Genomic DNA, 17,500 nt, shown 5'->3' with positions numbered 1-17,500 from the left:
ATTGAGCATAGTAACCACACGCCCCTTCCCGCCCCCCTTTCTCAGTCTGAAGAGAGCCATAGCCTCTTGCACACACACCCCCTTCCCCTTTCAAAAAGGTGCAACGCTGACGCAGGCGGTGGCTGCGTGCCCCTGGTGAGAGGTGCTGACGCCGGAGTGGAGGCGTCGTGGATTGTGATAAGTTGACAGTGCCTCGCGTCCCCCGCAAGCATACCGATCACGTGTGTTGTATCACAGCGTCGCTGTGAGGGGCGGCGCCCGTCGAAGATGCTGTCTCCGGCGGCCCCCCACCTGCTATCGCCCTTGTGGTGTCAGGTGGGCGGCCGCCGCGTGTACGTTCCTGCCTTGACGGGCGCTGGTCCAGCATGCGCGAAACCGTAAGAAGGGGCTGATGGCGGTGACGTTGAACCGACCTATACTGAGGATGAGTGAGGCGATACCCGGGTGGAGGGGAATGCGGCCCTGCGGCTGTTGGCAGGGAAGGGAAAGTGCCATCAGATTTCACGTATCATGCAGTTTCAGACAAGGTGGCACTATCCTGTCTGGGTCGGTAGAAACTAGCACCACCTTTCCTTCACTGGATATTGATAGGATAGTGCTACTTCCCCTGTGCCGACTCTGCGGTGCCAGGGGATGACACCCGCCCTACCAACGCCAGGGAAGGCAGTACCACCTACCACACACCCGGGTATCACCCCGCATCCTCGTCTGCCAAATTGTGAAAATATAGTAGCGCTTCCACAGTACTAATAGAGCTAGTCGTGTATTATAGCGCAGTATTGCTAATAAATTAGTGCGAACATGATGCTGGTTTTATTTACGTTCACATGGAGCCCATGCGTGCTGTTGTGTTAAATGACAATGGACACTATTACTATTATTATTACAGTTATTGTCATTAGTGTTATTATTTTTTATAAATTTTCACTGTAAAAAGACGCTGTAGGGATGGTGTACAGAACCAAGAGTTGTGATGACCTTAGATATAAGTGTGTGGAGGTCGAACCGTGTGTAGCGGCCTCACTAACACCGGTGATGATGACCTTGCTTGATGATGGTCATAATGATATTTGTGGTCTCGTGCGGTACGAGGTACGGCGAGGCCAGGAGCTGCACGGCGCTCACGCCCCACTTTGTTGCAGGTGGCTGGTACGGGCGGCGCCAATGTGACGTGTGCGGCAAATCTCTTTCCTCCAAGTATGCCCTGCAGGTGCACATGCGGGACGTGCACACGGAAGTGCGCCGCACCTTCACCTGTTCCCTGTGCAACAAGGTGTACGCGTCTCAGAACTCGTACCGTGTGCACATGAGCATCAAGCATCGCCAGCAACAGTCCCCCCAGGTTCCCACCCTCCCGCCGTCGCCCCACCAGGGGCCCCTGTGAGAGCGGTGTTGCGTGGCGGGGGCGGGGAGGTGAGGCGGGCGGCGGGCGGCCGTGATGGCGGTGGGCGCGTGCGGGTTCTGGGGCGTAAGCACCGATGGCACTCGAGGATGGTGATGGTGGTGGTGGTGATGAAGGAGAAGGGGCAGGTGATGAGGGACGGCGCGGGCGGCTGCGAGGGCGGGCAGGTGGGTAGGCACAGGTGGGCTGACGAGGCTGTTTTCTGTTTGCAGGTGAGGCGGGCTCGGAAGCGGTGGCCTGTCCGCTGTGCCGGGCTGTGGTGCCACGCACTGAGTTGCCCGCCCACCTCCGCCTCCACTCCCGCCCGCGCCCGCAAGCCCACGCCCACGCCCTCCAGTGCCCCTTCTGCCTCAAGAAGTACTCCACTTGGAACTCCCTCAAGAAGCACAAGAGCGTATACCACCGCGAACAGTCCTGGAACGCTCGGGGGTTTCAGCGGATACTGGAGCGGGACAAGGAGAACACGTGATAGGTGTGGCCCGGCCCCCCTCCCCCTCCCTCCCACCACCCTCTTCCCCCCAGCTGGTGCCGCTGCCCCGCCGTCGTTGCCGCCGCCGCATCCGCCGCCGCATCCGCCGCCGCCGCCGCCGCTCATGTTGTCCTGTCAGGCCCACGTGGGCGACAAGTGCCATGTTGTAACGCTTCTCTGCCAAAAGCATATTCCTATTGGTGTGTCTTGAAGGCGCAACTAAACATACTGAACCATTGAACCTCAGATTTATGTTCAAATGTTTCCACAGACTTGCCTTGCACAAGGCAAATGTAACAAAATATTTCTTTCATATACTTTTATGCAGAATTATTTTGTATAATAAGATAGAAATGTAAATCTAAGTCCAATATTAGTTTTTGTTTTACTTTTTAATAAGAGAAGCTAAATGATGATGCATGCGTGTCTAACGCATTAGGATACTAGTCGGCTTAGCAAGCTCTGCTAACTTTGTGTGTAACACGTAGATGCTTTGTAACGATCCTAGTGTAGCTCTAGTCCTACCTCAACAATAAATTGGAAAACTTAACTGTCTCTGTATATACCAAATTTATTTTAAGGCAAATAACTGTAAATTTTCTGAAGGCGATGATTATTATGGTGATGAGGAGGAGTAGGTGGAAAAGGTGACTGGTAAGCATTTTACTGTTGTGGTGCATGTTCGGCCAGGTGGAGGTGGGTCATGCTGTGCTGGGGTACTGAGGTGTGTCTGGTCACTTGCAGGGGCCGGCGTGGTGGTGCGGTACATGGGGCCCGACTATGGTGGTGGTGGTGGTGGCGTGCGCGGCGAGTATGGGCGGGCGGGAGGCGGTGGGGGGACGGGAGGAGGCCGAGCGGAGGTCACTCCCTGGCAGTGTGAGTTCTGCCACAAGTATTACGGCTCCAACAACAGCCTCAGGAACCACCGCAGCGTCTACCACCGTGGCCAGGTCCCCGACGGCTCCGCCAAGGTCTCCCAGGCTGTGGCAGCGGCGGGCGGCGTCGGTGCCTCCATGTCCAGGGGCGTCGTCTCCTCGCACGTGCAGGGCCGTCCCATTGCGGCGGCCTCGCTAGGGCAGAGAGCGCCCCCGCAGCCGCTGCCGCCGCACATACCTCCCAGGCTGACGGCGCACACCTACCCCAGCATCAGCCTGCCCTCGGGAGTGTCTCCGGCGATCTCCCCGGCCGCCACCCCGCCGCCCCAGCAGATCATCTCCCCAGGCCCGCCCACCTAGGTCCGCCTAGGCTCACCGAAGCCACTCGCAGCCGCTCCTCACCTGAAATACAAGGCTTCCGTGACTCAGTGTCGTTCGTAAGAGGCGACGAAAGGGGGGGGGGGGGTAGGGCGCCCTTGCGACACCTTATGAAAGAAGAGGTAAAGAGGGATTGAGGAAGAGGATGGGATAGTTACCCTCCCCCCCCCACTTCATAGTAACAATGTCCAAGTCGCAGCAAGGGATAACGTAGTTTTGTCAGCAAAGTTCAGCAAACGTCTCAGTATTGCACTACCTAAATCCTCCCTCGTTAATAACCTGTAAATAATGTTCTGTTTTTTTTTTTTTTTTTTTTTTTTTTTTTTTTTTGACACGGGAAGAATTATTCCTCTGAGGACGCGTGGGGTTGATGTAAATATAATGACGCACAACATTATCTGTCCTAGTGAGTTGGAACATTACTGCTCAGTGGCGACGATCCGATCTTGAGTGATGGATGGCGTCGCCCTTCGCGATTGGAAGGGTCTCGGGGCCTCCATTCTGGAGGATCAGCTAATGTTCTGCCTCTTCATCGAGGTTAACCTCAACGGACCCTTATTGTTATGTCAGTAGTTCACCAAAAGGTTGTACCTACGTACATGTGCATTGTTGGTGTGCGAATAGCCTAACGCGATTTCTGTAGTTGTTTGTTTCTCTTAAGTGAGGTAAAACTGTAAAGTCAACCATTTCGTGGAACCGAAATCTGTCAGACAGATAACCTTTACATAGAGGTGAGAGTCCTCGTGACGTCATCAGGGGGCGCCTCAGGTCTAGTTAGTTAACCTTTTGCACCGGACTCAAGTTTTCTGTGTAATATCAGTATTCGAGAGTGAGTGAGTGTGAGAGTGAGAGTGAGAGTAAGAGTGAGGGTGAGATTGAGACCAACTTCCCAGCTGGGGATACCAGATAATAATACAGGTACATTAATCAGAACTGACCTCTTGCGCGACACGTTCACATACACAAATGGTTATCTGTGATTCTAGCAGTAATCTTAGATAAAGAGTACGCCCAGTTGATAAGACATTAACTCCGAGCAGCATGTGTATATACCTTCAACTCTCCCGCAATTGACCTGTGTCTGTTCAAGTTGACTCCCATACGAAAATATAAAATTCGTAACAAAAAAGTAAAAACATAAGGAAATACCTTTTTTTTATTATTTCCCGGTTGCTCTCAGATGACAGACCAAGATCAAAATGACGATATTCTCAACAAATGAAAGGTGTCTATTGCAGTCGAATAAAAAAAAGATAAATAAGTTAACAAAAATAATAATCACCAAGCTTCTAGACACCGGTCAGAAAAAATGACCCCCATGATCGCCCATCAACTTCACACCTAACATATAAAGTTATTCATCACGTTTTTTTTTCTGATATTTTGTTCATTATGCTGTCTTGCCCTGTCTGCTGATCTGAAACACACGCTCGTGTCAGTGCAACTCTATTCCAGCGTACCTTGATAGGTTTATTGTTGTTCCTTTATCAATATTATTAGATTTATTTTCCCTATAAAGACTGGATATTGAACGGTTACACGTCGTACATATAATCAAAGGTGTCATCTCATAGCGCCTGTGCTGAACAAGTAAAAAGTTTACACCCACACACACTTAGGCGTAAATTCGACCCCGCTTTTTGTTCACACGCTGCAACAAGCCACATCGGCGACGCCAGAGGTAAACACGTGGTACACAAAGCTGTTCAAACCCTCTGTACTAACACTAGCTCCACTACTAGAAGGTGGATCTACTTCTATTAGATATTTAGTATCTTGGACGTTGATACAAATGAAATTGTTCCTCATAAAGTAAGAAGTTTCATTAATAAAACAATTGTTTCTGAACCCTGTCGCATTTCCAACCCTTTCATGAAATTCGTTCGAGTGTGAGATATGAGTTTTCCTTCATTATGAAGAGATGAACTTTTCTATAGACTAAGCGTTTTTATTTAAATAGTTTAGTAATTGGTATGTAAGGAATAGACCTTACTTTAAGAAGGTTGAGGCCTATTCCCTTTTCGCTGCTTCGACAGAGCAGGTCTTCGTTTACCGAAATATTACATTGTCTTGATTGATGTTGAATGTCAAAGTATACTGTTGCAAGTAGAAGTAGGGATGCTGAGAGAAGCATACTGATGGCACCGAGGGAGACGGGAGTATCCAGACGGCGACGTTGTTGCACAGAACTGGGATTTCATTTACTTCAATTTCACGTAATAAAAACTTTTAGTGTATCATTATTATTATTATTATTATTATTATTATTATTATTATTGATATTATTATTATTATTAGTTTTATTATTATTATTATTATTATTAAAGTATAGAATAGTAACATATTAACATTTTGCAAATGCAGAAAAAAGTCACGTTTTTACCATCAAGATGCTTTTATTGTAATTGTGAATATCAACACACTTTTTTCATTACTTTACTCTCGCAAATGTCAGCAAAGCTCCGGGTGAACCAGAACTCGTTGGAGCAAAAGCGTTCACCAATAAACATAAAAATCGTTCTGCTGAATTGAAGGCATCGCGCTTATCAAAACGCGCATGCCGCCGTAGCCTGAATTACTCTTCATAAGAAATGGGACACAGCTCTTGCACAGCCGCCTGCAAGCGTCACCGCTGTGTTATCAGCAGCGATATACAGCGATGGAGTGACGGGTGACGCCGGCGGTGTAACACGTCACTCCACGTGTATTATTATTATCTTAGAAAAGGTCACGCTCTTGTGTATTTGTACCCTGACATTTGTCTCTTCTCTTCGTTAGGTTCACCTTCACCTTTTGCCGCCTTGTAGGTTGTTTGTTTGTTTTTACCTTTTTCTTTTTTTCTTTTTTTTTTATCTAGTCTTTTTTATGCAACCGCACGCGTCGTCTATGTGCGAGTATGCGCGGGGAGGGACGTGTTTGCTAGTGTCTGCTCGCACTTCACGGGGCGTCAGGGCTTGGCACGCGAGGCTGTCAGCGTTAACGAATAGCCTGTAATGCCCGTGGACGCCAAGTAATTCTGGCTTAGCAACCGTCCTTGTTTTTTTATGTTTTTGGAAAAAAAAACTTATCTGTATTTGTTATCTTTCTTTCTTGCAACTCATCAGTCTTTTTTTTCGGTTTTCCCGTTTTATTTATTTTGTGTGACACGGATGCATTAGGCTCTCCCGTCAAAGAGATCGGTTTCAGTACCTTCTGCAGACTATTGATCGTTGGGAATCTTTAAAAGGCGTAGGGACGCGCTCACCGGTAAACAACCAAATGTCACGGCAGACTGTACTATGCCACACGATGCCACGATACACTACAAAATACTATTCAATGCCATGCTACACTACGCGACACTGCACCTCACCATGCCATACTGTGCTACGCTACACACCATACCATGTCACACTACATCACACCACACCACATCACACATACCAGACTACGAGTATGCTGGACTATACCACTCCCATACACACCATTCCAGGCTATGCCACAACATACCATGTTATGCTACGTTACAAACCATACTGTGCCCTACTTCACATCATACCATATGACATTACACCACATCATATCATACTAACCCACACTTCACACTATATCATATTATACCACACTACACTCTACACCATGCCAGGTTGTACCACACTAGACCACGGCATACCAGACTATGCCACACCACATCATACCACACTATACAACACTGCCATACCAGATAATGCCACACTACACCACTCCATACTAGACTATACCTCACTACACTACACCATATCACACTGTGTTACACTACATACGAAATTATGCCACACCATACCAGACTCTGCCACAATACACCACACCATACCAGACTATGCCACACTACACCACTCCATACTAGACTATACCTCACTACACTATACCATATCACACTGTGTTACACTACATACGAAATTATGCCACACCATACCAAACTATGCCACACTTCATCATACTATACCAAACTATGCCACACTTCACCATACCATACCAAACTATGCCACACTTCACCATACCATACCAAACTATGCCACACTACACCATACCATACCAAACTATGCCACACTTCACCATACCATACCAAACTATGCCACACTTCACCATACCATACCAAACTGCCACTACACCATACCATACCAAACTATGCCACACTTCACCATACCATACTGCCACTACACCATACCATACCAAACTATGCCACACTACACCACAACATACCAGACTATGCCATACTACACTACACCATACCAGACTATGTCACACTTCACCATACCATACCAGACTATGCCACACTTCACCATACCATACCAAACTATGTCACACTTCACCATACCATACCAAACTATGCCACACTACACCATACCATACCAAACTATGCCACACTTCATACCATACCATACCAAACTATGCCACACTACACCATACCATACCAAACTGGCACTACACCATACCATACCAAACTATGCCACACTTCACCATACCATACCATACTATGCCACACTTCACCATACCATACCATACTATGCCACACTTCACCATACCATACCAAACTGCCACTATACCATACCAAACTATGCCACACTTCACCATGCCATACCATACTATGCCACACGTCACCATACCATACCAAACTATGCCACACGTCACCATACCATACCAAACTATGCCACACTTCACCATACCATACCATACTATGTCACACTTCACCACACCATACCAAACTATGCCACACTTCATACCATACCATACTGCCACTACACCATACCATACCATACTATGCCACACTTCACCATACCATACCAAACTGCCACTACACCATACCATACCAAACTATGCCACACTTCACCATACCATACCATACCATACTGCCACTACACCATACCATACCAAACTATGCCACACTTCACCATACCATACCATACTATGCCACACTTCACCATACCATACCAAACTATGGCACACTACACCACACACACATCGGGGCAGTTTGAATACGAGAGTACAAAGCAGAAATAGCGAAACGTGTCACAACTAGGAGATTTTGATGGCCAGGCTTGGGTGTAGGTGTGTGCGCGTGTAGATGTAAATTCTTTTGTGTTGTGTGCTATGTAAACAGTACCATTTCGGTGGGTAGGACCGTGTTTTATATGTTGGGGAGTATGTTAGCGATAGTGCCAGCTGATGTATGAAGGGGACGCTGTGTACTAACAGTGCCAAGCACCGGATGTGGGAGTGGTGTCTTTGTGACAGTGCCAAGTGTTCTCTGTGATGTCCAGGCGACAGTGTCAAGTACTATGTGTGGGGTGATGTCTAAGCAGCAGTGGTGCCACCACGTGGTGCTGCCCTGGCCCGTGCAGTGGCAGGTTTAAGGCGAGAGGGTAACGTGGGGTCTCGTGTTGCAGGTGGGGTGTCTGCGGGCGCCGTGAGTCACGCCCTCCCCCAGGGTGGGCAACCCGAGGACACCCCAGCCTTGCCTGGGGGTGGCAGGCCACACTGCGGGGCGGCAGCGGCGGGTGGTGGCCCGAGGAGCGTGCTGGGAGGCCACAGGACCACCAGCGTGCTTGGCCCTGCCACTGCCACCTCCCCGCCGACCTACCTCATGGGCGGGGGCGGCGGCGGGGGCCCCCACTTGGGCTTAGGACCCTCTCAGGGCACTGTAGCCTGCCCCTATTGCCACAAACTCCTCCGCTCACACTCAGGACTGAAGACGCACATCCGCGACCAGCACACCGCCAACACTCAGGTCACCTGCAGTATCTGCCACAAGTGTTACCGCAACCAGAACTCCCTAAGCAACCACATGAGTCTGTACCACAAGGGCAGCAACGGCGGGGCGGCGCTCCCCCGCCCGGGCATCGAACCGCGCTCCACATGATCGGTGCCCCGCACACGGACATACTGTCTGCCTTCCATACCCTCTTGTATAGTCTTGACTCACGACGGTAGCACACTAGCAGAGGCTGGAGACGTAGTGAGGGGAGCTTGCCGTACTCACGGGATGTGTTGTTTGTTGCAGAAATGTACCGGCTGTTTGGGGACGGGCTGGGGGCGCCGCCCATAGCGGGAGGGCGTGCCAGGTTCGAGTGTCCTGTGTGCGCCAAGGTGCTGAGTACCAGTCATGGACTCAGAAGGCACATAAATGACCGTCACACAGTGCACCTCACCTCTTACCGCTGCTACGTCTGCAACAAAGAATACCGCACGCCCAATAGTCTACAAAATCATATGTATGTGTACCACAAAAGAGAAGGGAAGAGCTGAGGGTGAGTTGTCTCGTAGCAAAGGTAGTGTCGCCTTGCTCCCCGCAGCCTAGTAGCCTGAGCCTTGTAGTGGCATGCCAGTAGACCAGCCTCAACCCTCGCCACATGACCAATTCCTTCTCTGTTGCAGAGAACGACGGTCGCTTAGAGTGTCCACATTGCCACAAAATGTTGAAGGGTACAAGTCTGCGCAAACACCTCGAGGACATGCACACTGTCCACCTCACACCTTACGAGTGCAAGATCTGTCACAGGTTCTACCGCACTCCCAACAGCCTGCAGAACCACAGTAGCCGCTACCATCGTCGCCAGCGGACCGACTCCTCCGGACCCTCGGAGTATGAAGCTTCCAGCGCCCCGCCCTTCTCCACCGCCTCCATGACTCCCGTCGCGGTGCCGCAGCAGTTGTCGTCGTTGCTGGCGGCCGCCGCAGCCGCCCGCGCCACCACGCACCTGAGCCCCCGCACCCCAGGACTGAGCAACGGGGCGCCACCGCCGCCTCCAGAGCACCATCTGCCGGGGGACAAAGCCACATCGTTCAGTGACATCTTCAACTGAGACGGAGCGCGTGACACGGCTCAAGAAAACCTTCTCGTTACCTTAAGACATGAATGTATGATGCTTGAGTGCAGTGACATGTTTCTTTGACAACAACATGTGTGGAGCACTAACATGCCCCCTCCCTCCCGAGGGGCGGGAGAGGGGAAGCCCCGCGAGACTGGATTGTAACAACGCTTTTCTCTCCTGTTGCAGGGAGGCCCAGCATTCTGTACACGCCAGTAGAGTGTCCGATATGTAAACGCCGGTTCTTCAATAAGTACTCGGCCAAAAGACACATGATTCAGGCGCACGGGGAGAACCGCTTTCACACCCGCCCGTACGCCCGCGCGGACCCCAACTCTACCTCTACCTTCAGTGCTGCCCTTCAGGCCATGGGCGTGGCAGCTGTGTCAGTCGACGCCATGAAGCCCGCAGCCCTCGGGAAGGTGCACGGCTATAGCGGCGGGAGTGGCGGCGGCGCGGGCGGTGGCCAGGATGGCTGGCTGTACCCGTCGTCTCCGCCCGTAAAGCTGCAGCAGCACCAGGGAAGCTGCGACGGGGCGTACCCTCAGCTACTGGCAGGAGGTCGTGGCGGCGGCCCCTCTCCGCCCCGCCAGAACACACATGATCCCTCAGGAACGTTATCAATATCCGGGCTTCCCACAACCCCGCGCCTCGGCACCGCTCACGACCCCCCGCCTGCAGCCGCCGCCTCGCTATCGGGGATGCAGGCGCATCATCTAAAGTCCCCAACGGCCTCGCAGGGCGTGACGGCGCTCACCACGTCTCCCACAATCATGCCCCACCCCAACCCTCCGCGCCCAAACCTCTCGGACGCCCCCGGCTCGGCGCACCCCAGCCAAGGGCATCATGGCACCGGAGAGGCGAGCCCCATGACTGTCGCGGCCCTGGGGACCTTCTCCAGCTCCCAAAATGTGTAACGCCGCGGAGGAGGTCCTGAGGGCTCCTCCTTCCCCCTCCCCCTCCCTCCCCCCTCCCCTCCCCCTCGGCTCCTTCCTCGGCGCCCTGAGTGTCAGATGCCGGTGTACGTCCGGCTGAGGGAACGACGGCCGTAGCGTGTCTGCCGATGCTTCGTGACAGTTCAGACAAATGTGATAAGCACGGAAGTTTATACCATGTACATGTATACGATGTAGTTCTTAGATAATACAAGTAAATAAACTCTTTTAAGAAAAAAAAACTGGTGCCATATATTGTGCTACTTCATTAAGTGAATCATTTCTAAACACATGTGAAGATGCAAATTTTCTACTCCCCTTTCCTGATTTCCCCTATTACTAGTGTAAAGAGGTAAAGTTACAAATACAACAACTATATGAACGATGGATTCCTATTTTTTGTGAGTATAACAAGCCCGCCAGAGGAGCTTGTCCTGTGTCACAAAAGAGTAGATTAGTTTTGTAGGTCAACAACAACTTTTAGTCAGATAATTAGCCTTGCTGGAGTAGAACTGATCTCGTTTTATGCCCCTCCCCCTCATCCTCATTAGTAGAAGCACTTATGTTTGTATTGTATATGTATTTAGTTTGTGATAATAAAAGTACTGACAAATATGACAAGGGTGTTTATTTGTCCTGTTCATCTTACGAGAATGGAAGTATAATGGGCCCAGAGGTACAGAATAGAATTGTACCAAAATACAAACAAACAAACAAACAAACCACTTTTTTCCAATGATTAACCGAATCCGAAGAGACCAAAAACCAATTCCACTAATCCAAGCTCATGTTTTATGAATTATCAGAAATGTAAGCAAACAAGACACAGAAAGGCCGAGTCGGATGAGTAATGAATGAGTGACCTGAACCCGTAATACAGCAGAATGTTAAATACTGGCAGGGTGAGTGTCAGCTGTGGAGCTCCGTGGGTTCCACAGCTGCGCCACCGACCATCTTCCCACTTCTTTTCTATTTCTTTCTTCATTTTCACCTTCCTTTTGTCATTTTTCTCTTAATCCGCCGCCTCTTCTCCTCATCATCATTTCCCACATACTCTCCCTTGCTGAACGTCAGACATGTACATATACTGGCCTTGCATAAGAAGGAAAGGGTTCATTCACTATTTTGTATCAACACGCTACTTACACGTTGTCTTACAATATGATATTTGTGTTACATTTATACTGATGTCTTCTACTATGTTAAACAATGAAGGTAAAGAGTAATTACATTAGAATGAATGCCATCTTTAAAAAGTAGAGACAGATACAAATAAGGAAACTATATGAGGAAGAGGAAAGAAACGTGAAAAAAACAGAAAATTATCTAAAAAGAACTAAGGAAACTTTATAAAAAATGTAAATACAAGGAAAGGAAATGAGACGGTGAAAATAGGAGAGATAAAATCATTAAAACACGGACATACCTATTACTACTCCCTTACACGTTGTTAGGAGGGCTGCTCTGTAGACTGAGGCCCAAGGTAGGGATCGCCGCTACCTTGGACCTCAGCGTTTGCCTCAGCTAATTGCATATGGTCTTTCCCTTCTCTTCTTCATCCCCTTCTGTCCACATCCTGAAGTGTGAGCACCATGCTGAAAGGATGGAAGACTGGCTTTTTGTGTCAGTCCTGAACGGCCCTCTTATTCCTTCTGCTCTTCCCTCTTTACCCTTTTCGCTACCATCCTAACCTACAGCTCTTTGACATCTACGACCTTTTGACATCTAACATATTGTGTCCTGATCGTTAACTCAATTTTAACCTTTTCGTCACAATACTTGATCATAGTGCTGTATGATCTTTGATGTAACATATTTATATGACCATTATTCATTCTGGGAATCCACAAACATCGCATGTAGTAAAATAGCAGAAACGAGAGGAATGTTGAGAGAGAAAGAATGAATCGTTCAGATGTCTCAGAAGCTTAGTATTTCCGGTATATATTATTAGCGTTTCTTCATTGATCTTGAGTATGGGCGCTTCCCTCAGAGAACACACTGCGGGCCATTGTACTTGATAGTTGACCGTCCTATTATTCCTAGGTTTATCTTTATTTTTCCTTCATTTTGGGTGGGTAGGGGAGTGCTTGACAAAATCCGTTGATAGCGGGTTGATATTGATATGGTAAATGTCAATGTTTATTTTTTTTCTTTATCAATTTTTGCATGTACGTATGGGGTCGGGAGAGGAAATCGGGAGGGTTTTCTGTTGGCTGAAACAAGGTAAAGGAACGAGCGGGAAAAAGAAAGAGAAAGGGAGAGGGAGGGAAGAAGTCGGGAGAGAGTAAAAGGGTGAGGGAAACGGACAGACGTGGGGGGGGGGGGGGGGGGGGCGAGAGACAGACAGACAGACAGTTGGAGGGAGGGAGGGAGGGAGGGAAGAAGGAAGGAAGGGAGAGGGGCAGAAAAGAGACAGGGAGAAAAATAGAGAGAGAGAGAGAGAGAGAGAGAGAGAGAGAGAGAGAGAGAGAGAGAGAGAGAGAGAGAGAGAGAGAGAGAGAGAGAGAGAGAGAGAAGGGGGAGGGGGGAGGGGGGAGGGGAGCTTAGCGATTGCACTTCAACCTTCTATTGATCAACGTGGTACGTATAAGGCGTCCAACCGCCAGAAAAAGGTTATAGCTTTAAATGTTGCCTTCGCTCTGCCTGCGCGATCGGGGGTTCTGCGACCTGAAGTTAGGGAGAGGGGGAGGGGTGGGGGTGGGCTGCCTCAGCTGGTTGACAGGTCGGGGAGACGTATCTTCAGGCAGCGGAGATTCCAACTGGTGTTGGGCAGGTAGTTCTCTTGGCCCAGGCGGCGCTGTTGGCGGGCCTGGCTGGTGTCCGGACGAAGGGTCTCCTAGCCGGTCGCACCAGACTTCATGCTTGGTAGCTGCGGCTGATGTCACAAGCGAGGTGGTGCCACCTTGCAGGTGATAGGTGACAGCGGTGTACTGACGGTGGCTCCTCCTTGCAGGCGGGTGCGGGAGGCCGTGGTCGTGTGGGGCCCCGGAGAGGAAGTCCGGGCCGCTACTCCCGCCGGGGGACCACGGCGGGGGGCGATACCCTGGGGCCCCACACCCCCAGGCTCCACCCCACCCACCCACCACCGCCTGTCACCCTTCGCCGATCTCCGCTGCGGTGCCGCCGCCAGAGCACCTCCCCGGGGGGAAGGGGCCCGGGGTCGTCCTCCAGCCTAGTAGCGGGTTGGCTAGTGCGGTTGCGGCTGGTGACGAGGCCTGCGTGTGCCCGTACTGCGGCAAGAGTCTGCGGGACAAGTACAAGGTGCGGCGCCACATCGAGGACGTGCACACGCCCTCGTCGCACTCCCACCAGTGCTCGCTGTGCCACCGCCACTACAAGACCCGCAACACGCTGCAGAACCACATGAGCATATACCACCGCCCGCTCCGGAGGTCGCACCAGCCCCACCACCTACAGCCGGCCGCCGCCCCCGTGTCCTCAGGACCCACGAATGCCGCCCAGCCGTCTCTGCCGCCGCCGCCCCCGCACACTCAGGACATAGCAGGAGATCGCCAGGGGGGAGGTGGAGGCACAGCGGAGCCTGCGGGACCTCCCAAGGGCATTGCCTCGCCTTTCCTCTCTCTCTGAGGACGCCGAGATCGCAGAAGCTTCTTGTATATTCTTATCTCACCCGTACCTGGCCTTTACCTGGCTCTCTTACCTGGCCTTTCCCTGGCATCCTCATTCTCTGGTGACAACCTGACTGTTCCCTCAGTAATCCTTGTATAAGCCTAAGTTCCACCCGAGTATTATCTTAATTTGATTTAATGTTTTGTTTGTTTTTCGTTTACAGTTTAAAACCGTCCAACCTTTTTTTAAGTTCGCCCTCTCCTGACCCTCGTCCTTCCCCTCGCTAGATTAATCCTTCCCCTCGCCCTTACTCGAAGCTAGAAGACCCAAGAATTACGTCAGGTTGGAAATTTGAAGTTATTTATTCGAAAATGAGACGTAAGGACAAATGCTTAGCGTTCGGGCGACTTAAAGGAAGCTGCATTGATGGTGGGGAGGAGGGGATTTAAATGCGACAGGTAGAACACTTCCCTCACTCGTTGCGTAAGGTTCTTTCACGCCGGGATAGGTTCTGCGTTGTATCGGGGAGCTTACTTCAGAAGCTGTATTATTCATCGAGCGCCAAGCATGATTAATACAATCCTCCGCATTTGCAAGTTGATTGATGTCAACAGTCTGCACAGTGTGTTATTCGAGCAGCATTAGAAGGTATTTAAGGTACATCGCAGGGTCATAACAGGGTGGAAAAGGGAGGAATGAGATGGAGGGAGAAGTACCATCTACCTGCTTACGAGGATTTGTAAGATCGCGGGGATTTAGAGGAGCATTTCTAACATGTCCTCTCTCTTTTCCTTCTTCTATAGCTTCTTTTGTCAGCTTTTCATTCCCCGTTTTGTCCATCTTGTCTCTTCCTCCTGCTTCTCCCCATTCTTCCCCTCTCCTGTTCTTGTCCCTCGGCCCTTTTCTTCCTTTCTCCCTTGTCATCCGCGCTAGGATCAACTCCCCTCGCTGTGCTATAGATTACTTTCCATCTCCTTTGTCTTTCCTTGCCGGTGTTCCTTCCAGTTCTACGCCCCTTTCTTTGACTTCTCCATTTCCACCTCTTAACGCTCACATGTTTGTATAGGTACTTCTGCTGTTGAAGGATAAAAAGTGAATATCGAATTCAAGAAGGACACGGATGTGCCCGAAAGATGTGTAAAGGTTGCAGGGAGTTCGGAGATTCGGGTCCGGGATTTAGAGCAGCATGTCTTATCCTAGCAAGGGGCACGAGCGTGTTCAGTCGTAAACGCATTGAAGGTTCTTGGAACGTGTTGTCAGCAGTTTCGGTGAAGGGGATCACAAGGAGGGCGTGGGAGCGTTACAGACCCCAGTGAGAGGTTTAGGGGAACTCGTCAGGGCCTGGTGAGGGTACTGTCCACTCTAGGACGCTTGTCTCTTCTGTTGCAGAGTGGGTGCGGTGCGGGCAGTGCGACAAGGTGTTAGGAGGGCGTCGCAGCCTCAAGCAGCACTTGGCCTGCGTGCACGGCCCCGCGTCTCCAGGCTACCAGTGCAAATACTGCCAGAAAGTGTATAAAAACAAACACACACTATTCAGTCACGTTAGTCAGTACCACCGATACACCAACTCTGCCTCCGCCTCCACCCACAACCCCCCCACATCATCCCATGCGCCCATCCTCGCCCATAAACCCACCCACTCCCACAATAGTCAATACGGGGTCACCCTTCCGTCTACCTCCTCTGCACTCGGCCCGCCGAAGCTCTAGGCAGGGCCTCTTCCCAAAGGCATACACCCCCTCCCCACACCCTTCACCTTACCCCTTCCCCTCCTACAAGTCTTGAGGGCGCGTGGCCCTCTGAACCTGTTCTTGGTTTTCTCTAGTCGTCTATATATACACACATAGTTATGTTGGGTTTATAGAATGTTGCTCAAGGACTTGCCAATCGTTTATATATACGTCTGTCATTGTATATGCATATTCATGCGTTTTATTTTGTACTGCTTCCTCTTGTCTATACTAAAACAAGGAGGTGAATAGCTAAAGTTGTGTCTAGTGTCAGAATGGGCCCGTTTTTTGTATCATATGTGCCAAAAGTTATTATGTCTTTATCATGATAATAAAACTTGATTATCCATCATTTTGTTTTACTTTCTCCTTCTTTGTATAAACTGGATGTCTTGCTTTTAAATAGATATATTTTTATGTGCATGAAAAGATGTTCCATGAAAGAATTATGTACGTTTTGTAGTCTGGTACCACGGGGAAGTGTAGATGTATGAAATGAATGCTTGCAACGTTGCGGGGTGTATCTGTGGGTGTAGTGTTCGGGTTTGTAGAGAAGTGTTCTTTTGTTTTTGCACTGTAATGGTACTACGGTGGCTGGGGTTAGAAAACGAGAGGGCAGAAGAACGAGTGAGAGAGAGAGACAGAGAGAGAGCGAGAGAGAGAGAGAGAGAGCGAGCGAGAGAGAGAGAGAGAACAAATTGAGTGGGAGATGGGGAGAGAAAGGAGAGGAGAGAGCCTCCCACGAGAGGTTGGGGCCCCGCACTGACCGCGGTGTTGTATCGTTACAGGGAAGGCGATGTCCATGCGGAGCCCGCTCGTGTACATACCGGTGCTGTGCCCCTTCTGTGGCAAGAAAATCAGTAACAAGTACAATCTCAAGACCCACGTGCGTAACATGCACCCGGACACCTTGGAGGCGCTCACACAGATGGAGGATATTTAGATGATGATGATGGTGATGGTGGTGATGATGTGATGTTGATGGCGCCCCGAGGGAAGCATTGTATGCGTGAGAGTAGGGGGAGACATGCTAAGGGAAGGAGATAGAGAGGGAGGGAGAGAAGGAGGATGGCGACCCGCTCTTGAAACGTTTTAGGACTGGACGTCTGAGGAGCTTGGAGCATGCAGGCGGGAGTGCTTCTGGATCTTCCTCTTTATCACCTGACATGACCCGTAGCTGTAGTACTTAATGACTTGTTTTAGACGTCAAAATGTGATTGACGAGAACCCAAGTTGGTTTTTATCACTTTATTTGTGTATCTATTTTGAGAAGATTTGAAGAGTAGTCTAAGTAGTTAGCCCTGGCGTGTG

At 50.2% G+C, this 17,500-nt stretch overlaps 2 protein-coding genes across 2 annotated transcripts in view; both read left to right on the top strand.

The window, feature by feature from the left end:
- The window catches only part of LOC113819334 (broad-complex core protein isoforms 1/2/3/4/5), a gene marked incomplete in the record, with an annotated part of 185,627 nt that overhangs the window by 54,104 nt on the left and 114,023 nt on the right, over positions 1-17,500 (top strand).
- LOC113801231 (broad-complex core protein) lies at positions 9,249-9,945 on the top strand. Its single transcript, XM_027352042.2, has 2 exons — positions 9,249-9,390; positions 9,518-9,945. Exons 1-2 carry the CDS (start codon positions 9,267-9,269, stop codon positions 9,943-9,945), a joined length of 552 nt encoding a protein of 183 aa, XP_027207843.1. The 5' UTR covers positions 9,249-9,266.

Source organism: Penaeus vannamei, chromosome 34 (assembly GCF_042767895.1).
Source record: "Penaeus vannamei isolate JL-2024 chromosome 34, ASM4276789v1, whole genome shotgun sequence".
Taxonomy (NCBI): Eukaryota; Metazoa; Arthropoda; class Malacostraca; order Decapoda; family Penaeidae; genus Penaeus; species Penaeus vannamei.
This window is presented reverse-complemented; position numbering and strand designations above follow the sequence as displayed.

Excerpts from the sequence above, each read along its gene's own strand:
- LOC113801231 (XM_027352042.2), top strand. The coding sequence starts at position 9,267 with ATGACCGTCACACAGTGCACCTCACCTCTTACCGCTGCTACGTCTGCA. Across the intron at positions 9,391-9,517 it reads AGAGAAGGGAAGAGCTGAGG|AGAACGACGGTCGCTTAGAG; the intron begins GTGAGTTGTCTC and ends TCTCTGTTGCAG.